Consider the following 19,280-nt stretch of genomic DNA (forward strand, 5'->3'; position numbering starts at 1 on the left):
TCCTCTTCTCTTCTGTTGCCATCCACTGGGATTGTGCCAGAGTTAACATCAGCTCATTTACCTCAGTGGACGGCGCCATTTTGATTTACGTCAGTGTGTACGACATTGCTGTACATCAAAATGGCGCCGTCCACTAGGGTGAATACGCCGTTGTTAATTAACTCCGGCAAAACCCCAGCAGACAGCGTCAGAAGAGAAGAAGAAGAAGACAATGAGGGAGCAGCTGCCAGGCCTGGGCTCCAGGCCTGGGCCTAGGGCTAAGCCAAGGTTCCAGCTTCAGGACCCAGCCTTCAAGCCAGGCTCCGGCATCAGGCCTAGGTCTGGTCAGGATCTGGCCTCTGGGCCGGGTCACTGCATCAAGCCTGGGTCTGGGCTGGGGTCCCGGGAATTGGGATACGGTCTCCGGGCTGGGTCATGGTGGCGAACCTGGGTTCAGGCTCTGGCCTACACTGAGGCCCCAGCATCAGACCCTAGCTCTGGGTAAGGTCACGTCATCAGGCCTGGGTCTGGGCTCCAGCTTAGGCCGAAGCCCCGGCATGGGGACCTAGCCTCTGGGTTGGGTTGTGGTATCAAGCCTGGTTCTGGTGGAGGCCCTGGCTTTGGGACCCGTCTTCGGGCCAGGTCGTGGCATTGGGCTTGGGTCCTGGCTCCAGCCTAGGCTAAGGTGCAGGCTTCAGGCCTGGGTTCGCATTGGCCTTGCGTAAGCCGAGGTGATAGTGATACACACATCTCCCTCAGCCTATGCAAGGTCAAGGCTTCGGCCTGAGCCTAGACTTTGCCGGCGGATCCCCACTGGACCGGGTAAGTGGGGGCCCGGGGGGGGGGGATCCTGGCCATGGCATTTTTCCAGGCAGGCGGGAGGCCTCTGTTTCTTTTTTCATCCTTCTTTTTTTTTAAATTTATTGTTTGATTCATTTTTTTCTCATGAATGAAATAAATCAAACAATCCACAAACAGAAATTCATAGAAAAAAATTTCCTGAAAACAAAACCAAATTTTTTTCCTCTGCACATCCCTACAATGCATGGCTGGCTCACAGGTTTTGAAACTGAGAAGGCACTCTGCTGGGTGGAAGTGGGTTTGAGGATGCATGCAGCTGTTCTCTTTGAAGACTTTCCCTGGTGCCGCTAGCTGTTTGTCCCCCTTTGGGTCTGTTGGTTCTCCTCAGAGAGGTGCGCCCATTCCCGGCAGCTGGCTCTTGATGGAGGCAGCAGTGTTCCCTTTTTTTGAGCCTTTGGTGCAAAAAGGTTGCATCGGATATGTTTTCAGGATTCAAGCTGCTTTCCTACCTAACTTTTGGCAATAATCTCACAACACTTTAGGCGCTTGAATCAGGTCATACACAGGAATCAGAGCTGCATTGGACTGACTTGGATCTTGGTAGCCTATTGTCCTGATTTTAAAAGGGCCACATGCGTAAAAACCGGGGGTTATGCGCGTGGCTGGGCCTTGCGTGCACGGTGCACATTTTAGAACAGGCCCGGCCACACACGTAACCCCTGTTGTGCACAGAAGTGCCAGGCCCTGCAAAAGGGGCGGACCAGGGGGCGTGGTCGGGGCAGGGCGGGAGGCGGGCTGGGACAGCGCCATTAGATGTGTCCCAGGGAAGCATGTGCTGGCAGCCGGCCAGCGCGCGGTGTTTACTTCTGCTCCCGAGGCTAGCTAGCCTAGATTTAGGGGCTAAGGGTGGAGAGGGGAAAAGGGAAGAAGGTTAGGTAGGCGGGTAGGGAAGTTCCCTCCCAGTTTGCTCCTTAATTGGAGCGGACTGGGAGGGAACTGGGAAGAAGCCCGATTGTGTCAGTGCGTGTAATTTAAAAAATTTCCACTGCCCTGTGCGCGGAGGCCACCCGCCCCTCCATGAGCGTGCGGACATTAAAATTCGGCGCGCATGTATGTACGGGAAACGTATTTTGTAACATGCACGCGCTGACACACGCATGGTAGAAAATCGGCGCATCCATGTGCGCACGCCGGGAACCGCCTGCACATGGGCACGTGCGTGCCTGCCTCTTAAATTGGACCCTTAAGTCTACTCTGCGATTACTCTGAGCTCTATTAGAACAGAACAGGCCATGTACTGGGTAATCACATTATCCTCCTCCATCCTTCCATTCCTTATCCACTTTAGAGGTGAAAAGGGTCAGCTGCAGGCTTGGCTGTTTATCCCTGAGAAACTGTAAATATGTGCATTTATAAAGGACCTGTTGCACATTTGTTTTAACTTCTAAGAACCTTTCTCTCTGTACTTTGCTGCTAATATTGTCACATGCAATGCCTGTGCAACATTTTTACGCCACACACATGGAAAGGCTATGTAGGATTTCTAAAATAAACTGAAGTTGAAAGGCGAGATGACTGTTAGTTGTAGATAAAAATCTTGAATGTTTCCCGCAGTGTATTTCTCTGTCTTTGTACTTCCTTCATTTGCATTTTTCTTTCTGCCTTCAACAGTGTCCATGGGGCCACCCTTGGAGTAGGGTCACTTCTGGCTGGTTTTGTAGGAGAATCCACCATGGTTGCAATAGCAGCGTTATACGTGTATCGGAAACAGGTAAGAAACGGCTTTTTGTGAACCAGTGAAGTGCAGACTAAGAAAAACATTAGTTTTAAAAGTACTTTCTAGCTCATGAAACAAAAGAAAGCCACCATAAATTTTTGAATATGCTGTTAAAGAAAGTTAAAGATTATTGTCTCTGATTCTCATGGCTCCCCAGTGATATCTGTCCTACATGTGTTCTTGGAACGGCGAAGCTGAGAGGTTATGGTGTTGCCATCTTCATACATTTTCCTTTAAAACGAGATTAATAAATGCCTGATCCTACTAAAAACTACAATTTTTTGGTTTCTGACAAGTGGTAATCAAGAGTGAAAAATCTTGTGGAAATGATTGGGTTTCACGTACAAAGCGATGATGCTCCTGACTGGTGTGTGCCTTCAGCACATTCTAAAAGGAAGGTCTTTGAGTGGCCCAGTAGCTTCGTGGCGGTGCCATGCGGAAGGACCTGCCTTCAATTTCAAGCTTAGGTCTTCTGTACTCCGATTTGGCTGGGGGCTGTGAATGATGTGGAAACAGCACTCACAACCCCTGGCAGTCCTCGGGGGCCTGATGCTCAGCCCGTGATTGCAGGGTTCCGGAATGGGGCCCCGACACCTGTCGCAGCAATGATTGGACTAAAGTTAAGTTGGAAAAGGATATAAAAATACAGCCAAAAATCCCCAGGGGGGGTTGCAAATGAAGTCTCTTGAAGATCACAGCCCAGGTTCTGAGTGAGCTGGAACCCCAAAGCAATGGAAGTAAACTGGGGGCCCATCCTCCCTCCCCCCCCCATATAGAATGTTCTGGATTCTGTATTCTTATGGATAACTCGGTGGTAGTAGGAGGATACGGCTAGTGCTATTTCTTCTCATTGATGTTTAACTGGGTATCGCTGATCCTTTTCTTAATCACTCTCTTTGCTTTATTCACATTATATCATGTGATAGCACTTGATTTTTTATTTGTTACTGAGCTGCGGGGGAACCATCTTCCGTTAGAGACCGAGCGTGGCTAATGCTAACGGGAGCTGTATAGCAAGAGTCGTAAAATGGATGGGCCATTTGGTCCTTTTTCTGTCGTCCGTTACTGTAACATGCTGTTGGCAATGCTCCCTACTTTAAAGCGAGAGACGCCTCTTATTTTTGAATAAGTGCTGTTTTTTTCTCCTTCACCAGTCTATCAGACTGTGTTTCAGTCACAAATCAAATCCTTTTCGTACCTTTTCATCTCCAGACCTCTCCCCTGCTTCATAAAAGCTTGAATACCATACTTTTCCCCATGTGCACAAACCAAAGCTTTAAGCACCAGCTTGGCCCACTATCACAAACACATTTCTCTTTGGTTCCTGTTTTCTTTTATAAGGGTATGTTGCAGGCTGTGATATCTTTTTAATGGACCAACCTAAAGCTTTTCTATAGGGATGGTGTCATGCAATGTTCAGGGCCTCTGCCAACGATGTGCGTACATTTATATATTTCATTCTGTGATGTAACTGAGAAGGGCAAACAACAGATGGAGAAGTTAATTAGGATGAGGGCGAAGAACTGGCAAAGGAAAGCAAAGGCAGGGCATTAGATAAGCACCTTCTCCCCATGCTCATCAATATCCCCCCCCCCCCCCCCCCATCTGTTGATTGCTGCTCGTAACTAAAATGTACGTTACATAAAAACATGGCTCTTTACTTGGAAAATCTACCACTGCAGCTGAGAAATCAAAAGATGGCCTCCACAGGGGTTGCAGATCTCAGGTACAATAGCATCTAAGGGCATTTAACTTGCTCTAGTGAAAGATGTCACAACCTTCCGCCTTCCTGGGAGCTGTTTTCCTGTGGGACTAATACAGCAGCAAGATTTTTTTTCTTCTTCTGTCGAAATGAAGAGACAGCTATTGGCACATATTGCCACCTTCGGCGAACGCTGCTGCATCACCCAAATGCTCCATAGATGTCGCATGTCAACTGTGCAGATAGAAGCATGTGGTGTTAACTTTGGCCCACCCAAAACCAATCTGGTTTCCAATACCTCAGATCTAAGCCACAAGAAGAGTTATTTCTCCCCGCTTAATGGCAACATGTTTAAAGGAATAATTCAGTACTAGTAGAAGAAACAGGCTCTTTATTCCCTGCCTGCATGAGGAAACAAGAGAGGTGAAACGCAGCAAGATGTAGCTTTTTTTGTGCTTTGAACAGTTCCTGAGAGAATTAGGATAACATGGCCTGGCTGAAAATGACCATCCTCTGCCCAACTAAGTCCTTGCAGGCTTCTACATCATGTGGGTTACAAATTCACTCTTCCTGGAGGGGGATTAGTGTGGCAAAGTAAAATAGTGCACATAAATTCAATTTTCAAATGCATGCATGCTACTCTGTCCCTCCCCTTGTTTCCTGCATAAATGGTGGGGTGCAGCTGCTGATCTCCAAAGGAAAACTACGTATCAACTCTCTTTCTGTACTGGAGTTCTAAATTAAGTCTCGACTAATTGATGCATTGCGTGTTGTTAAAAGGAACGTGCCTCTATCATTTCTCCTTCTGGAAATCAGTGGCTTTGCCCACAGTTGCTTCTGGGAACCCAAGTAACTGCCCACCACATTTAGGGCCGGATTTTAAAAGGGTTACGCGCATAAGGTACGCGTGTATCCCTTTTAAAACCCCCCCTGCGCGCGCCGAGCCTATTTTGCATAGGCTTGGCGGCGCGCGCAAGCCCCGGGACGCGCGTAAGTCCCGGGGCTTACAAAAGGGGGCGGTCGGGGGCGTGGCCAGGGGGCGTGGCTTCGGATCGGGCATGTTCGGGGGCGTGTGGGTGGTCTGGGGGCGTGGCCGAGTGCCCCGACACAGCGGTGCGCGTAAGTTACTACTGCCCAGAGGCAGTAGTAACTTTTCAGATAAAGGTAGGGGGGGGTGGGTTAGGTAGGGGAAGGTGCGGGGAAGGTGCGGGGGGGGGGGGGGGGGTGGAAGGAAAGTTCTCTCCGAGGCCGCTCCGATTTTGGAGCGACCTCGGAGGGAACGGGCAGCGCGCGCAGGGCTCGGTGCGTGCAAGTTGCTCAAATGTGCACCCCCTTGAACGCACCGACCCCGGATTTTATAAGATATAAGATACGCGCGTAGCCTGGTGCGTGAACAAAAGTACGCGCGCGCGTAGAATTATAAAATTTACCCCTTAGAGAGAGGACATTATAGTGACCTCTTCTGTACCAGACCCTAGTCCTACGTATGTTTATATTATAACACACACCCACCTGTAGGTTCTCACAACAGTGCTCCGCATAGTACTTGGCTCCCAAACACAGCCTGACAGGACAGACCCAATTTCTTTAGACCTGTGGGACTAGTGACTTTTTCATGTCTTGTGTCATCAACCCCCTGCTAACTTGCTCATGGCTTATGCACAGGCCATCATGTGTTTATGCCACTTTCGGTTGTGTTTCCTCCTCCCCATCCAGAAAAAGAAGCAGAAGCAGAAAAGCAACGAGAGCGAGACGGCTGTGGAAGGCGAAGACTCTGCAATGACCGACATGCCTCCGAGAGAGGAAACAACGGACATAGTAGAGATGAGGGAAGAGGAGGACTAGAGCAAGAGAGGTGCTGCTGTTCTCGGCTAGGACAGTCTGGAGGGACACTTCCGCATCCTGTCTTCTCTCACCTATAATATATTTTTTTTCTTTTACAAAAATAATAATAGAAGAGAAACCTTGAGTTAAAAGGTTTCTGGCAAATTCTCTAGCATACTGAGTATGCTTACATTTGAGGGGCCTTGAGAAAGGCCTTTGCTTTAAAAAATAAGTGATAAAAAAATGTAAAAAAAAAAAAAAAAAAAAAAAGGGAAAAAAAGGATTTACTTTCTCACTCCATACAAAAGACAAAGATATCTGGTAATACAGCCACAGTGAGAACACCTCCTCTTATTTAAGCACTCCTCCTCTGTGGACAGTCTGGGCCTGTTAAGCAAAGTGCTGCTGTGTTTCTGCTCTGAACTACGGTTTGCTGCCATCTGTTTTTTGTTGGTGGGGGGTTTTGGGTTGGTTTTTTTTTTTTTTTTTGCTTCTGTCTGCCATTTCCTGTTGCTTTAAGGAACCAAAATTGCAACAGTTTAAAGTATACCTTCCCCTCAGTCCATGTTCTGTTTAAAAGAAAAAAAAAAAAAGTACTGCGAGGGGCTAAGACCCATTGTGTGGAACCTCACCCGGGGCAGCCCCCTGCGTGGTCCCACCCGTTATGAAGCTGCACGAGTACGCCGGACCAGCATCATCCTCCTGATCTGCGGCACGGTGCTTTTCTGTGGTCACGATGGAAAACGAGCTGGAATGTGCGTGAGCTTGCCCACCTCTTTCTCTCCCAACCTGTGTGTTTACATGTGTTTGGTACCTAAAGTGGGACATGTTAGAGACGGGGACTATGCTGGTTTTCTTCACTAGGCCTTCCTTCTGGAGCAGAATTTACTCCATCCTGTACTTTTGAAACTTTCTTTTCAACCCCGGATAAGTTTTGTGACTGAGTCAGGCCTCATGGATTTGTGTGTGTATATATATATATATATATATATATATATATATATACATACATATACATATATATATACACGCACACAAAAAAAATAAAATATTATATAAGGAATAACACACAACAGGCTGGATGGTTGGAAGTTACATAATTGTATCGCAGGTGTATTTTCAGTAAGGAAGCCTAAGGCCGAGGGTCTTCACTTCTTGAGTAGTAGGTATAAAGGACTTGACAACGTTACAACCTGGAATGTGCTGCTGTTCTTACAGGATAGATCATTTAAGCATTCTTTTTAGAAAAAAAAAGTGAATATATAAATTGTTTGACTAAATAAAATAACTTGAGTATTGTATGGGGAACATTGTCACTAAATGGAAAATAATTCAGAGAATTTCGTGAGAAGGTTGCTAACAATGCACTCAAAATTTTACTTTTATACATTCCCCTAATTTCACTCAAAAATTAAAGAGATTTTACATCTTCTATTTAAATTAGGAAAAAAGATTTGCAAGCTCCCTTTACAAAATAGGCATTTACCTCTGGAAAAGAGGCAGCCACTTTTTGATCTGGTTGTATCCAAAATGTTAGATCTTTGAAGTGGCATCTCCAAGCTGAATTGTAACAAAAACTTAAGTTTTGAATCATATGTAAAACCACGAATTTCAGCTTTGATGTGCAGTAATCCAAATTATTTTTTTGGGTAATGGTGAACCAGTGGCTTCCTGCTTCACCTCAATTCCTGCAGATCTGAAAAACACAAAAATACCTCCAGAAAACATAACCGAATGACAAAGAAAAAGAGGAAAGTTTGGGAGGATTTTAGCAGAAAACTCACTTTCCAAAATGGTGGCTGAGTTGCAATGGGGAGAATACATTTCAAAGGTAATTTCAATGGGTAGAACGGTGCATTACCGGGGGAAATGGTCCATTATAAAACCAACCGCCCGATAAGCCGGGAAACTTATGTGCCTATGGATCTGTATCTGCGTAAGCTTAGCCGCAGTGAGCGGGGGTCAGTCGCAGGGGAGGGGCCTGCACTACACACATACTTTTGCATTTCCAAAAATATGCATGTACATTTTCCCATAAAAGCTCTACACACACATTAATTAGCAGCTGTAATTGTGTGCGGGTAGTTTTGTTGGAATAATTTTCAAAGGAAAATACATGCATAATTTTCCCTAAGTGGTGTAAACTATGTATGTATTTGATTAAAAATGTATATGGGCTGTTACAAAATTACTCCCTAAAAGGTTTGTAATGCAGTTTTGGTAATTTTGATTGACAGCGTTTTAGGCCAATGGAATTTTCCCCTTTCTTGGTGTACAGTTACAGCTAAAGGTGATGAAACAAAATTGCATCTGGATTGCATAGATATAAAGATATATATGCATGGGCAGAAGGTGTTCTCAGTCAAAATGCTCTCTTGAGTCTGCCCATTATTTAAATAATATATACCTATACTCTGATAAACTTTGTTAGAAATTCTGTATTATAGATACTTGAGTGTACTTTGTGCAGTGTTACTACACCAGAAATGATCTCAGAATGCTTTTCTATGACATCATCCCACAATTCTACAGCATCAAGATTAATAGAAATTAAGACCCCTTCCAACTTTTATTGGATCAGAAATCACATCAGAAACTATTTTCATATTATATCCACATCAGTAAAAGAAATATTGTCATATTTATTACCAATATTAATAGATCATATATTTTTTATGTATATTTTGTTTTCAGATATGAGACCTTCATAAAACAAAGCATTATGAAAAAGTAATTATTAAAGTGAAAACTTGAGTTCTTAAATTCACTTCATGTTTCATTTTGTTACCACCTCTGAATATCTGGGCATGCACACATTTCCTGAGCCACGCAGTCTTTGCTATAGTGCAGAGTTCTGAAATCTTTTGATGTCATACGAAATCATTTGTAGTGTCTGTAATTTAATTCAGTTTGGAATTTCTTTTCCACTTTTCTGACGATAAACCTACATTCAAGGCAGACAATACTCAAGATTAAAACCACCCATAATACAATACAAATCAATTAATGGTCCATAAAATATAAACAATACTAGTGCAATAATAAAACTTACAGCGAAACAAAATTAGTAGTGACACTGCAAAAAGGGGCTATAATTCTGAATTTCCTGACTTGTTTGCATTTACATTAGAACTGTAAAGTTACTCTAATAATTGTTGTTTTAAATTAAATTGCCCTTGTTTTTGTTCATATCAATGTCTCTTAATATTGTATCATTAAAAAACATGGACGTCAATATTCAGTAAGCTGCTGAGCAGCGAAAATGTCTGGGGACAGTTAGTGCCTTCCTTTTCACAGATTTTCAGCAGGTATCATCTATCGCTGAATATCTCTGGATAAAGTTGCGCGTGCAGCTTTTCCCAGGTATGGTTAGGACGGCTTTTTTCCCACCATACTCAGTATGTGCTCTCACCGGCTAAAGTTTAACCCTGTCCCTTGAACACTTCCACTGATGCGCACCCAAAATTTATATGGTCAGTGGGGGTAAAATATTGAAAATGAACTTTTGCTGCATAACTTCAAAAATTATACACACAAAAGCTTTAAATATCAACCTCCTGGGTACTAAGAATTAGTGCTTATCTGCATAAGAAAAACATCTTGCTGTGAACATGCTCGCAAATACACAAGTATCCTCTACTGCTGTTCATGACAGAACTACACTCTTTATGGACATTTTGGTTTTGCAGCCTTGTCAAGGGGGACCTTGTTGTAGCAAATGGCACGAACTCTATAGGGTAGATTTTAAAACACGTGCGCGAGCGTCCATAAGCACGTGGTTCCCGGGGTATTGCCACGCGCATGTTACAAAATAAGATGCCTGCGTGCCCCCGCATGCCCAATTTCGTATCGGCTTGCGCGCGGGGGGGGGGGGGGGGAGGGGATTTTGTAAAGCACGCGCGGCGATGCGATCAGGCCTTTGCCCAGTTCCCTCCCAATCCGCCCCAATTAAGGAACGGATTGGGAAGGAACTTCCCTACCCCCCTACCTAACCTTCTTTCCTTTTTACCCTCTCTATCCCAACCCCTAAATCTACCCTTCCTATCCTTTTTTTTTTGTTTGTTTTTTTAACTTACTTCCTCCTCGGAGTAGAAGTAAGTTGCGTACGCCGGGCTGGCCGCCAGCGTGCGAGTCACTGGGACAGCGCAAAATGGCGCTGGCCCAGCCAGACCCCGTCCCTTTTTAATGGCCCAGCACTTCTGCGCGTACCAGGAGATACGCGTGTGGCCGGGCTATTTCCAAAATGCGCTTGGCGCGTGTACAGACCAGCCACGCGTGTATCTCTTGGTATTTGTGCGCGCCGGCAAATAAAAATTTACCCGTATGTATTTTGATGTCTCTGTTAATGCCATGCTATAAAAAAAAAAATCTATGACAAATTAACATTCCTAACCATGCTGACATGATGCTCACTGCATCGGTATTTTCTTCAGTGTTTAAACACATTCATGTTTTTTTTTTTACTGAATATTTTTAAATTCTACACTCAGACGTTTTGATCCCTGGTTTCTCCACAAGCCCCAAAACATCACACTACGAAAATTTAACAATGACAAGAGGATGAAACTTGGTTTTAAAATTCTTTGCCATTTCTCAAGATTGCAAATAACATTAACAAACTATTCAGAAACATAATTAGATCAACATTTTTCATGGTCATCTAGCTCCAAAATCAAGTCCCAATTTTCCTGAAATGTAGATGACCAGCAGGGACTGGGATTCCAACCTGCTGTGCCAATTTTTAAGAAAAAAAAATGTACTTAGGTAAATAGAAGACTTCAGCAAAGCTCCTAATGGTGCTTTTGTGTTGGTTTGTACTATGGAATTATAAGGGAAAATTATTACCATCACCTCCTCTCAAGGTGACCACATGATACAACAAGACAGAGCTCTTGACATTATTGTGTCTTGGAGATCACGCTGGCACCTTGAGAGGGGGGGGGGGGGGTATGGTAATAATTTTCCCTAGCAACTGGTTAAAGTTCAGTTTTATGGAATCCCAAATATACTGGACAGCTGATCTTTTAAGCAAGGGTGGACTGACTATTCGCGCAAAAGGGCAGTGCCCGAGGGCCCATATCATTCTCCCCTATCCTCAGCTGGGTGGTTAGGGGCCAATGAGGTGCCAATGACCCTTACTACCTGGGACCCAGATCACTGCCAGTCTTCCTCAGCTTTTGAGTGCTGTATAAAGTTTACTGTAGCTGCCTGTACTGTGGTTTGAGATGTTGCTGAGGAGGAGATCCAATCGGAAAGGCAATGTGGGCTGCAGAGAGAGAAGCCGAGGAAAAGGATTGGTGATTTAAACCCTGAACAGAGAGAAGAAACTGGATTGCAAAAGAGCGGCAGGAGAACAGCGGACAAAGGAAACAAACAGTATAATAGAGAAACGGGCTATATAAGTTGTCTTTTTTTTTTACCAGAATTTTCTAACCTCTGCCCTCAACTTTGTTCCTACCTCAGTAACAAATCAGGCAGCTCATTTTTGTCCCTTCCATCTGGCCAGTGCTTCTTTTGCCCATGTCCTAAATTAAAACCTTCCCTTTTAATGCTGTTTTAGAAAAAAGAAAAAACCCTAGTTTTCTTGCTTTCTTCTGTTTGCATAAAGTTTCTGAAAATGTTGTTCATTTGATAGTTTACGAGCAGAGACTATTTCCCTTTCTTCTAAAGAAAAATCCTTAAGAAAAAAACAGTTACTTAGAAAGTCAAAAGGCACAGTATTAGTGGACGAGCTTATGGGCTTGCAGTCAGTAACTCAAAGTCAAATGTATGCCAACTGGAGTCTGTACTATTGCTGAGGCAATAGCAGGAAATGGATTTTTGGTTGTGTGACTAGGTTTGGTCCCAACAGAACAAAGCCTTACTTTCAAGGTTCAATAAATACATGAGCGTGGTAAAGCATATTTTACATGTGAACACTGCATGTTGTCTCTTTGCTTTTGCATTTAAAAAGTACTGTGCCTTTAAAATGTGCACATGCAATACGATTAAGCCTAAAATGCAGGGGTTTTTTAAGTGTGGATGAGTGATTTGAGGACACACTAACCATGGAGGTAGAAATTTGGTAATGACACTGTAAGAGGAAGGACAATAAAATGGGTTCAATTCAATTTAAAATTTGGAAGATAAAGAATTCCATCTCTATCACAGTACATATATAATGTATCCAGGTTTTCAAATGTGAAACTTCCTGAACCTTAACAGAAAGTGAAACAAGATATGGAGATCAAAAAATTCATCCTTCTGATTTTATTTTATTTTTTGAGGATTTTAAGCATTTTTGAAACATAATATCTAGACATGAAAGTTAGCTGAGGCTCTCGAGAACTGGAATCATACTGCTTCAGTACATCTGAATATATAAATCTCACTGTTTTATTCCCTGTGATACTAGAGCCCGAGACAACATTTCTATGTGTAGGAACATACATACATTTCATGAGGACATACATGCACATACCCTGTATAATGTATTCCTGTAAAGCATGGCATGATGTGATGATCCTTGTAAGACCAACTCTTTTGCCAGGACTGCATCCTTAAGATACAAATTCATATTTTCTGACAATTGAGACCAAATTGAATATTTTTTAAACTTAATTTCTTCTAGCAAATGATCCTAGTAGCTTAAGCAGCGGTATTTTTGAATGTTTGTGAATATCTAATGTTTGTGTGGAGTTAGAACTGAGAATTTTACGTAGCTGTCTAAAGTGTAAAAAAAAAAAAGTTTAAAGCATATTTAAATATTAAATTACAATATTGAGCGAAGTGATGATATGATTGAGTCTGAAAGTAATGTTATGTAGAACATTTCAGGGGGGGGAGGGATGTATATTAAGTATATGTGCAGTACTATGGAAACTATCAAATATTTATTTATTTTATTTATTCACTTTTATATACCGACATTCGTGTTAACCTCATGTCTGTATATATACTGAATATACTGAATGTTGGTGAAACAATGGCAAAAATTGCTACGTTTTATGTATCAAAAAGGATGGGGGACACAGAACCTAAAAATTATAACAGGAAATATAAATATATGTGAGCACTGAGAGAACAGGATCACCTTGCTGGTGGCTGAAAGGAATCAGTAAGTTTTTTGCTTGGGAAATTTTCTTTTTTTAAAGTATTGGGGCAAAGTTAACTATTAGGGTATATTATTTAGTGTGTTTGTGTGTATTTGTGCTTTTAATAATAAGACAGTGAATAAACAGAAGTTAGATTGTTTGTATTTCCCAACCCTCCCACCCCTCGCCCACCCACCCCTAGCTCATCATTTAATTTATAGGCAGGTGCCACTTTCACACTAAAAAAAACAAAAAAAAACCCCAACCTTTTAACTTCACTTCACGAATTCCCCTCACCTTATTGAGAGTTTGATAATTCCCCTGTAGGCCACTACCAGACTAAAACTTAACTAGGAACTGCACAAATTTGAGATGAAGGCAGCAGTCCAGCAGCAAGAGGGGGGCCTCCCAGTCTTTTGCATCGAGTGTCACATGTATGATGTTTTACCCGCCGGTGAGAAATTTTACATGTGCATGCGATGCAAAGAGCTCCTGGCTCTCAGAGAACGAGTCTGATCTCTGGAGGCTAGAGTGGCAGACCTGGAGGAGCTGAGGCAGACAGAGAGGTATATAGATGAGACCTTCAGGGACATAGTAGCCAAGTCCCAACTTCTCACTGGCAGCCCTAGTGCTGCCTTGGAGGAAGAAGGTCTCATGATTGGAGAGAATCAACCTGGTGCAGCAGGAAAGGATCCTGTAGCAAGGACCTGCTCTCCAGGTGATGCATTATCCTTTTGCACCAAGGATGTGTCTCCAAGGCTTACTGCCCAGGAGGGAAGGGTTAAGTCGGCCATCATAGTTGGTGATTTGATTATTAGGAATGTAGACAGCTGGATGACTGGTGGGCGTGAGGATCACCTGGTAACATGCCTACGTGGTGCGAAGAGAATGCTACCCTGTAGGTTCTGGATTTCAGCTTTCTAGCTAAATTCCTAAATTTGGCTTCCAGAACTTCCCTCCCACATTTTCCTATGTCGTTGTTGCCCACATGTGCCACCATAACCGGCTCCTCCCCAGCACTGTATAAAATCCTATCTAGGTGGCGCGTCAGGTCCGCCACCTTCACACCAGGCAGGCATGTTACCAGGCGATCCTTAGATGCACCAGCCATCTAACATTCCTAATAATCAAATCACCAACTAATCATTAGAGATGTGAATCGTGTCCTTGATCCTCTTAACGATCGATTTCGTCTGGGAGGGGGAGGGAATCGAATTGTTGCCGTTTGGGTGGGTAAAGTATCGTGAAAATCGTTAAAATCGTGAGCCGGCACACTAAAACCCCCTAAAACCCACCCCGACCCTTTAAATTAAATCCCCCACCCTCCCAAACCCCTCCCCCCAAATGCTTTAAATTACCTGGGGATCCAGCGGCGGTCCGGAACGGCGGCGGTCCGAAACGGCCTCCTGCTATTAAATCGTGTTGTCTTCAACCGGCGCCATTTTGCAAAATGGCCACCGCAAAATGGCGGCGGCCATAGACCAACACAATTCGACTGCAGGAGGTCGTTCCAGACCCCCGCTGGACTTTTGGCAAGTCTTGTGGGGGTCAGGAGGCCCCCCCAAGCTGGCCAAAAGTTCCTGGGGGTCCAGCGGGGGTCTGGGAGCGATTTCCTGCCGCGAATCGTTTTCCCTACGGAAAATGGCGCCTGCCACTTTGTAGTTTGTGCTTCCTTTGTGTAGCTTAGTTTGGAGCATCTTCTGCTGATTGTTTTTAGGGGAATTTGAGTGGCATAATTAACTTGTTGAGCATTTTAGATGGACCACTTGTTCTTTATCTGTTGTCATTTATGTTACTTATAGTGTCAGCATAATGGCTTGGAACGTTTTCATGCAAACCCAAACAATTGCTAGCCTACTTGATCTCTGCTCCTGAATTGGGCCTTGCTACATCCTCCGTATGAATACATCTCAGCTCCATATTGGCTTACCATGTTCAAGTTGATAGTAAACCTATCTCAACTCATCTGTTGAGTTGAGATAGGTTTACTATCAACTTGAACAAAACTTCAAGTGTCAAATTTTATGAAAGTGTCAAAATTTATGAAAGGTTTATGGCAAGTTAAACCTTCGCTACCATGGAACATGAATGTTGTTCTGTTTCAATTGATGAAGCTGCCCTTTGAACCATTAGAATAAGCTTCTCTTAAGGTTTTGACATGGAAAGAAATGTTTCTTGTAGCAGTAACATCAGCCAGAAGAGTCGGTGAACTTCAAACATTAGCTCACTACCTGCAATACATGCAATGCTTCCATAATTGGATGGCACTCTGTACCCACCCAAAGTCTCTACCAAACTTGTATCAGCTTTTCATATACATATACATTCACAACTCTAACTGGCTCGACATTCACTTTACCCTCACTCACTCTAAGTGTCCCATCAGAACAAACAACAAAGGTACTTCCATGTGCCTTCTCTCAAAGAAGCACATCTCTCCTCCATGAGGGATCGCGCTATCTCAATTGCAGGTCCCTCTCGATGGAACTCCTTGCCTTCAAATCTCTGCCTCGAACCTTGCCAGATCAAATTCAAAAAGAAATTAAAGACATGGCTCTTTAAGCAAGCTTACCTGGACTAGATTCCCACACCCATCCACCCGAAGTGTCTCCTTACCACGACATGCACCATGGTATATTGTATCGAATCCAGAACCTTCTTAAATATTTTTGATACTTAATAGTTATATTGTTATTTTCTCTCTAATCATGTTTCACATTAATCATGTTTTGTTTGCTATCATTCTGCCTCTCATTGTTGCTCGTTGCACTCCCCTACCCCTGTTTCAATGTACTTTCCAGCTTTTGTTTGGATGTAAACCGGTATGATGTACCCACTAATGCCGGTATATAAAAAAATGCCGGTATATAAAAAAAAAGTTTTAAATAAATGTTCCCACAGTCTGTGATAGTCTGGTCATACATCACCCCTCGCAGAATCTGGAGAGGTGAGCGTTCTCATCCAGCAATGGAGGTCAGAAAGAAAATTAATGGGTGGGAAAATTCATGCACTCTGTAGATGGTTTATCTATTGCGCATGATTTAATAGATGAGAGCCCTGGGTTATTCTGACCAAATGGGGTGCATCTATCAGTCATCGGCTGGGATATCTTTAATTCTGATCTACAAGATGGCATACAGGCAGTGTTGCACCTAATGGTCGCAGCCTACACAAGAGTTGGGGGGTCCCCGGTAAGCAGATTCGCTACCAGGGAACCGTAGTGTGATGACTGGCGGAAGCCACAACCCCCCTTCCCCCCCCCCTGCATTTAGGAAGATTGACCAGGCGGATCGGACTGGGCAAGCGGCCTAACAGATCCGGCGCAGTCCCTCGATGCTTCAACAGCCAAGAAAAAAATGCTGAGGTGCTTAGAACAAACGACCCAACTTCCACGGTCAGGTCACCAGCAGTGATGCTATGGCTTTAACGGCCAGGTGTCAGTGGCAGCTCCCTGGCTTGTACGGCCAGGGGGTGTGCACGCGCGTCAGTGGACTTACATGCTTGGCACTTAGAAGCGGGGGGTGTTCGCTGGTCACATAAAGTTAGTTATTAAGTTGTTATGCTGTTTTACTAGTTATGTTAATGTTATTTGTTATGTTATTTATTGCTGGCTATTCACTAATGGGCTGCAGCCATTTATTGTCCAACAATAAATCTGTTATCTGATAGAGTTGTGTGAACCTGCAATAATTTGGGAAGGGTGGGTGGGTGTTAGACGCAGCCTTTACACTGCCCACATTGAGAATAAGCTTATCTTAAGGTTTTGACATGGAAAGAAATGTTTCTTGGAGCAGTAACATCAGCCAGAAGAGTCTGTGAACTTCAAACATTATCTCACTACCTGCCATATATGCAATGCTTCCACAATTGGATGGCACTCTGTACCCACCCAAAGTCTCTACCAAAACTTGTATCAGCTTTTCATATTAATCAGCCCATCATATTTATTTCAGCTCATTTCTATATTGCACACTCCTATGATCGTGGCAGTTTACAAAATAAAACATACATAATAAAAACAATAACCCACAGAAAACAGAAAAAATTAAACCTCCTTTGGGGTGATGCTCAACATGTAAACAAATATATACATTTATCAATGTTTTTTTTGGAATTTACATTTAAAAATTCCTCATTTTCCCTTCAGCTGAATAGGCTAATAGATTTTAATGTCTATCTTACCTTCTTCCCGAGGCCACACACATATGTAGGGGGAAAGGTTCTTCATACCTTAGACTACAAAACAACCTACCTACTGTAACTGAATATAACATGCCTTAAGCTACTACTGAAAAGCCATGAGCTAAATTATAAATACATTTAACCAATAAGTTGGAGGTCTTGGAAAATCAAATTAGAAGAAATAATTTGTGCTTTATTAATTTCCTTAAGTCCTCTATGATGTCTCTGTTGAATATGTTATACAAAATAATTTATTGATGTTTTAAAATATCCTTCAGAAGTTTTTCCAACTTTGGTCAGATTTACTATCTCCTGACTGGAAAGAGGAAGATTGAAGTGGAAGAGCGAAGGGAATAATTTGACTCTTGATATGCTTGAACTACTTTGTTGGAATCATCTCGAGATCTTTCAATTACAAGAGCAATTCTTTTTGTGTTAAAACTAAATTGGGATTAGGCTTTTAAATCTTTTTTTTTTTTTTTTAATAGAAATGCTAAGTAATGCTAGCAAATGATGCTAAGATTAGGGTTTCTCCAGATCTTAGCAGGCAGACTCAGGAAAAACAAGGCTTTTTTGGGACTTAATCTTTACTGCGATAGGCACTGATTTCTTTTTGAAATTTCCAGTTAAATGTTTGATGAAGTATTAAGGGGCCAAAAATGTATTTTATGATCCTGTTCAATTCCAGAGAATTGTAAAAGGTAGAATGGCTAATGGGATGGTGGCTTCACTGGTGGGCAGTTGTGGTTAAAAATTGTTGTTCTGCTCATTGCTTGATAATATTGTTTTTCCTTTATTATTTCCTTCCTTCCCCCATTTTTTTTTTTATTGTGGACATGTTTCCTTCTAAGTAATTTTGTTCTTTATATTGTTAACTCTATTTCTATAGCTTTGGAAAGATTTATTGCCTTCTAGAGGAAGTTCTTCTTCTGCTCATATTTGATAATTCTATAAATAATAAATAAATAAATATTTTAAGTGGTCCCTATGATGAGCATAAGAACAATGTAAAAAAAAAAAAAAAAGTAGCAGCATTGTATGGAAAACTTTTACACACAGGCATGACACCAGCAAAAAAGAATCCCGCCCAATATCTTAGCAAGGTACATAAATGTGATGTATTCTGACCCAGCCAGTTGAGAAATTTAGATTTTTCTCCAACCCAATATTTCTTACATTAAAAATAATATTACCCTTGAAGAGCTGGCAGTGACATACTGATGCAATAAATGAACGCAGAAAATGGGCACTTAGTGTTGTGCGCCCACTTTCCTAACGCACGCCCAGGTACCTTTTTCTGAGTGTGCGATGCAATATTTAAATGAGGGGTCGCGCTGCCAAGGAGGTGCTAGGGATAATTGCGCTTCCCCTAGCGCCGTCTTGGCAGCAGATGCCCAGGAGAAGTCAGCTTTCAGTGGGTTATGAAAATAGATGCTCAATTTTACGAGCGTCCTTTTTCCTAACCGGTGCACAGTCAGGGGTTAGGAAAATGCATGCTGGTTAATGGAGCGTTTGCTTCTCTAACCTGACTGCTAGCACTTTCTAAAAAAATCTTTTTTAAACCTTTTGATTCCTCCGACTTAGTATCAGCACGATATTAACTTTTTGGGCTTTTCTGAGTAAAATTCTGTGGGTCGGGTGTACATTTTTTTTTAGATCAGGGTGAATAATAGCCTTATCAACATGCATTTGCATGTGATCAGCACTATTAGTTTTGCCGTGGGTTAGACGCACGTTTTGGATGTACTTATCCCCTTATAGCATAAGAACATAAGAAAATGCCATACTGGGTCAGACCAAGGGTCCATCAAGCCCAGCATCCTGTTTCCAACAGTGGCCAATCCAGGCCATAAGAACCTGGCAAGTACCCAAAAACTAAGTCTATTCCATGTAACCATTATTTATTTATTTATTTAGCGTTTTTCTATACCGGCATTCATGA

General features: G+C 42.8%; 1 protein-coding gene across 1 annotated transcript in view; it reads left to right on the forward strand.

Annotated features, from left to right (window-relative positions):
• ANKH (ANKH inorganic pyrophosphate transport regulator) overlaps positions 1-9,274 on the forward strand; it is a 199,533-nt gene extending 190,259 nt beyond the window's left edge. The window contains exons 11-12 of the mRNA XM_029590089.1: positions 2,452-2,551; positions 5,976-9,274. Of these exons, the coding sequence (XP_029445949.1) occupies positions 2,452-2,551; positions 5,976-6,104 (229 nt within the window). The 3' untranslated portion in view covers positions 6,105-9,274. The remainder of the gene's footprint in view (positions 1-2,451; positions 2,552-5,975) is intronic.
• Positions 9,275-19,280: the final 10,006 nt, after the last annotated feature.

Source organism: Rhinatrema bivittatum, chromosome 2, assembly GCF_901001135.1.
Source record: "Rhinatrema bivittatum chromosome 2, aRhiBiv1.1, whole genome shotgun sequence".
Classification (NCBI taxonomy): domain Eukaryota; kingdom Metazoa; phylum Chordata; class Amphibia; order Gymnophiona; family Rhinatrematidae; genus Rhinatrema; species Rhinatrema bivittatum.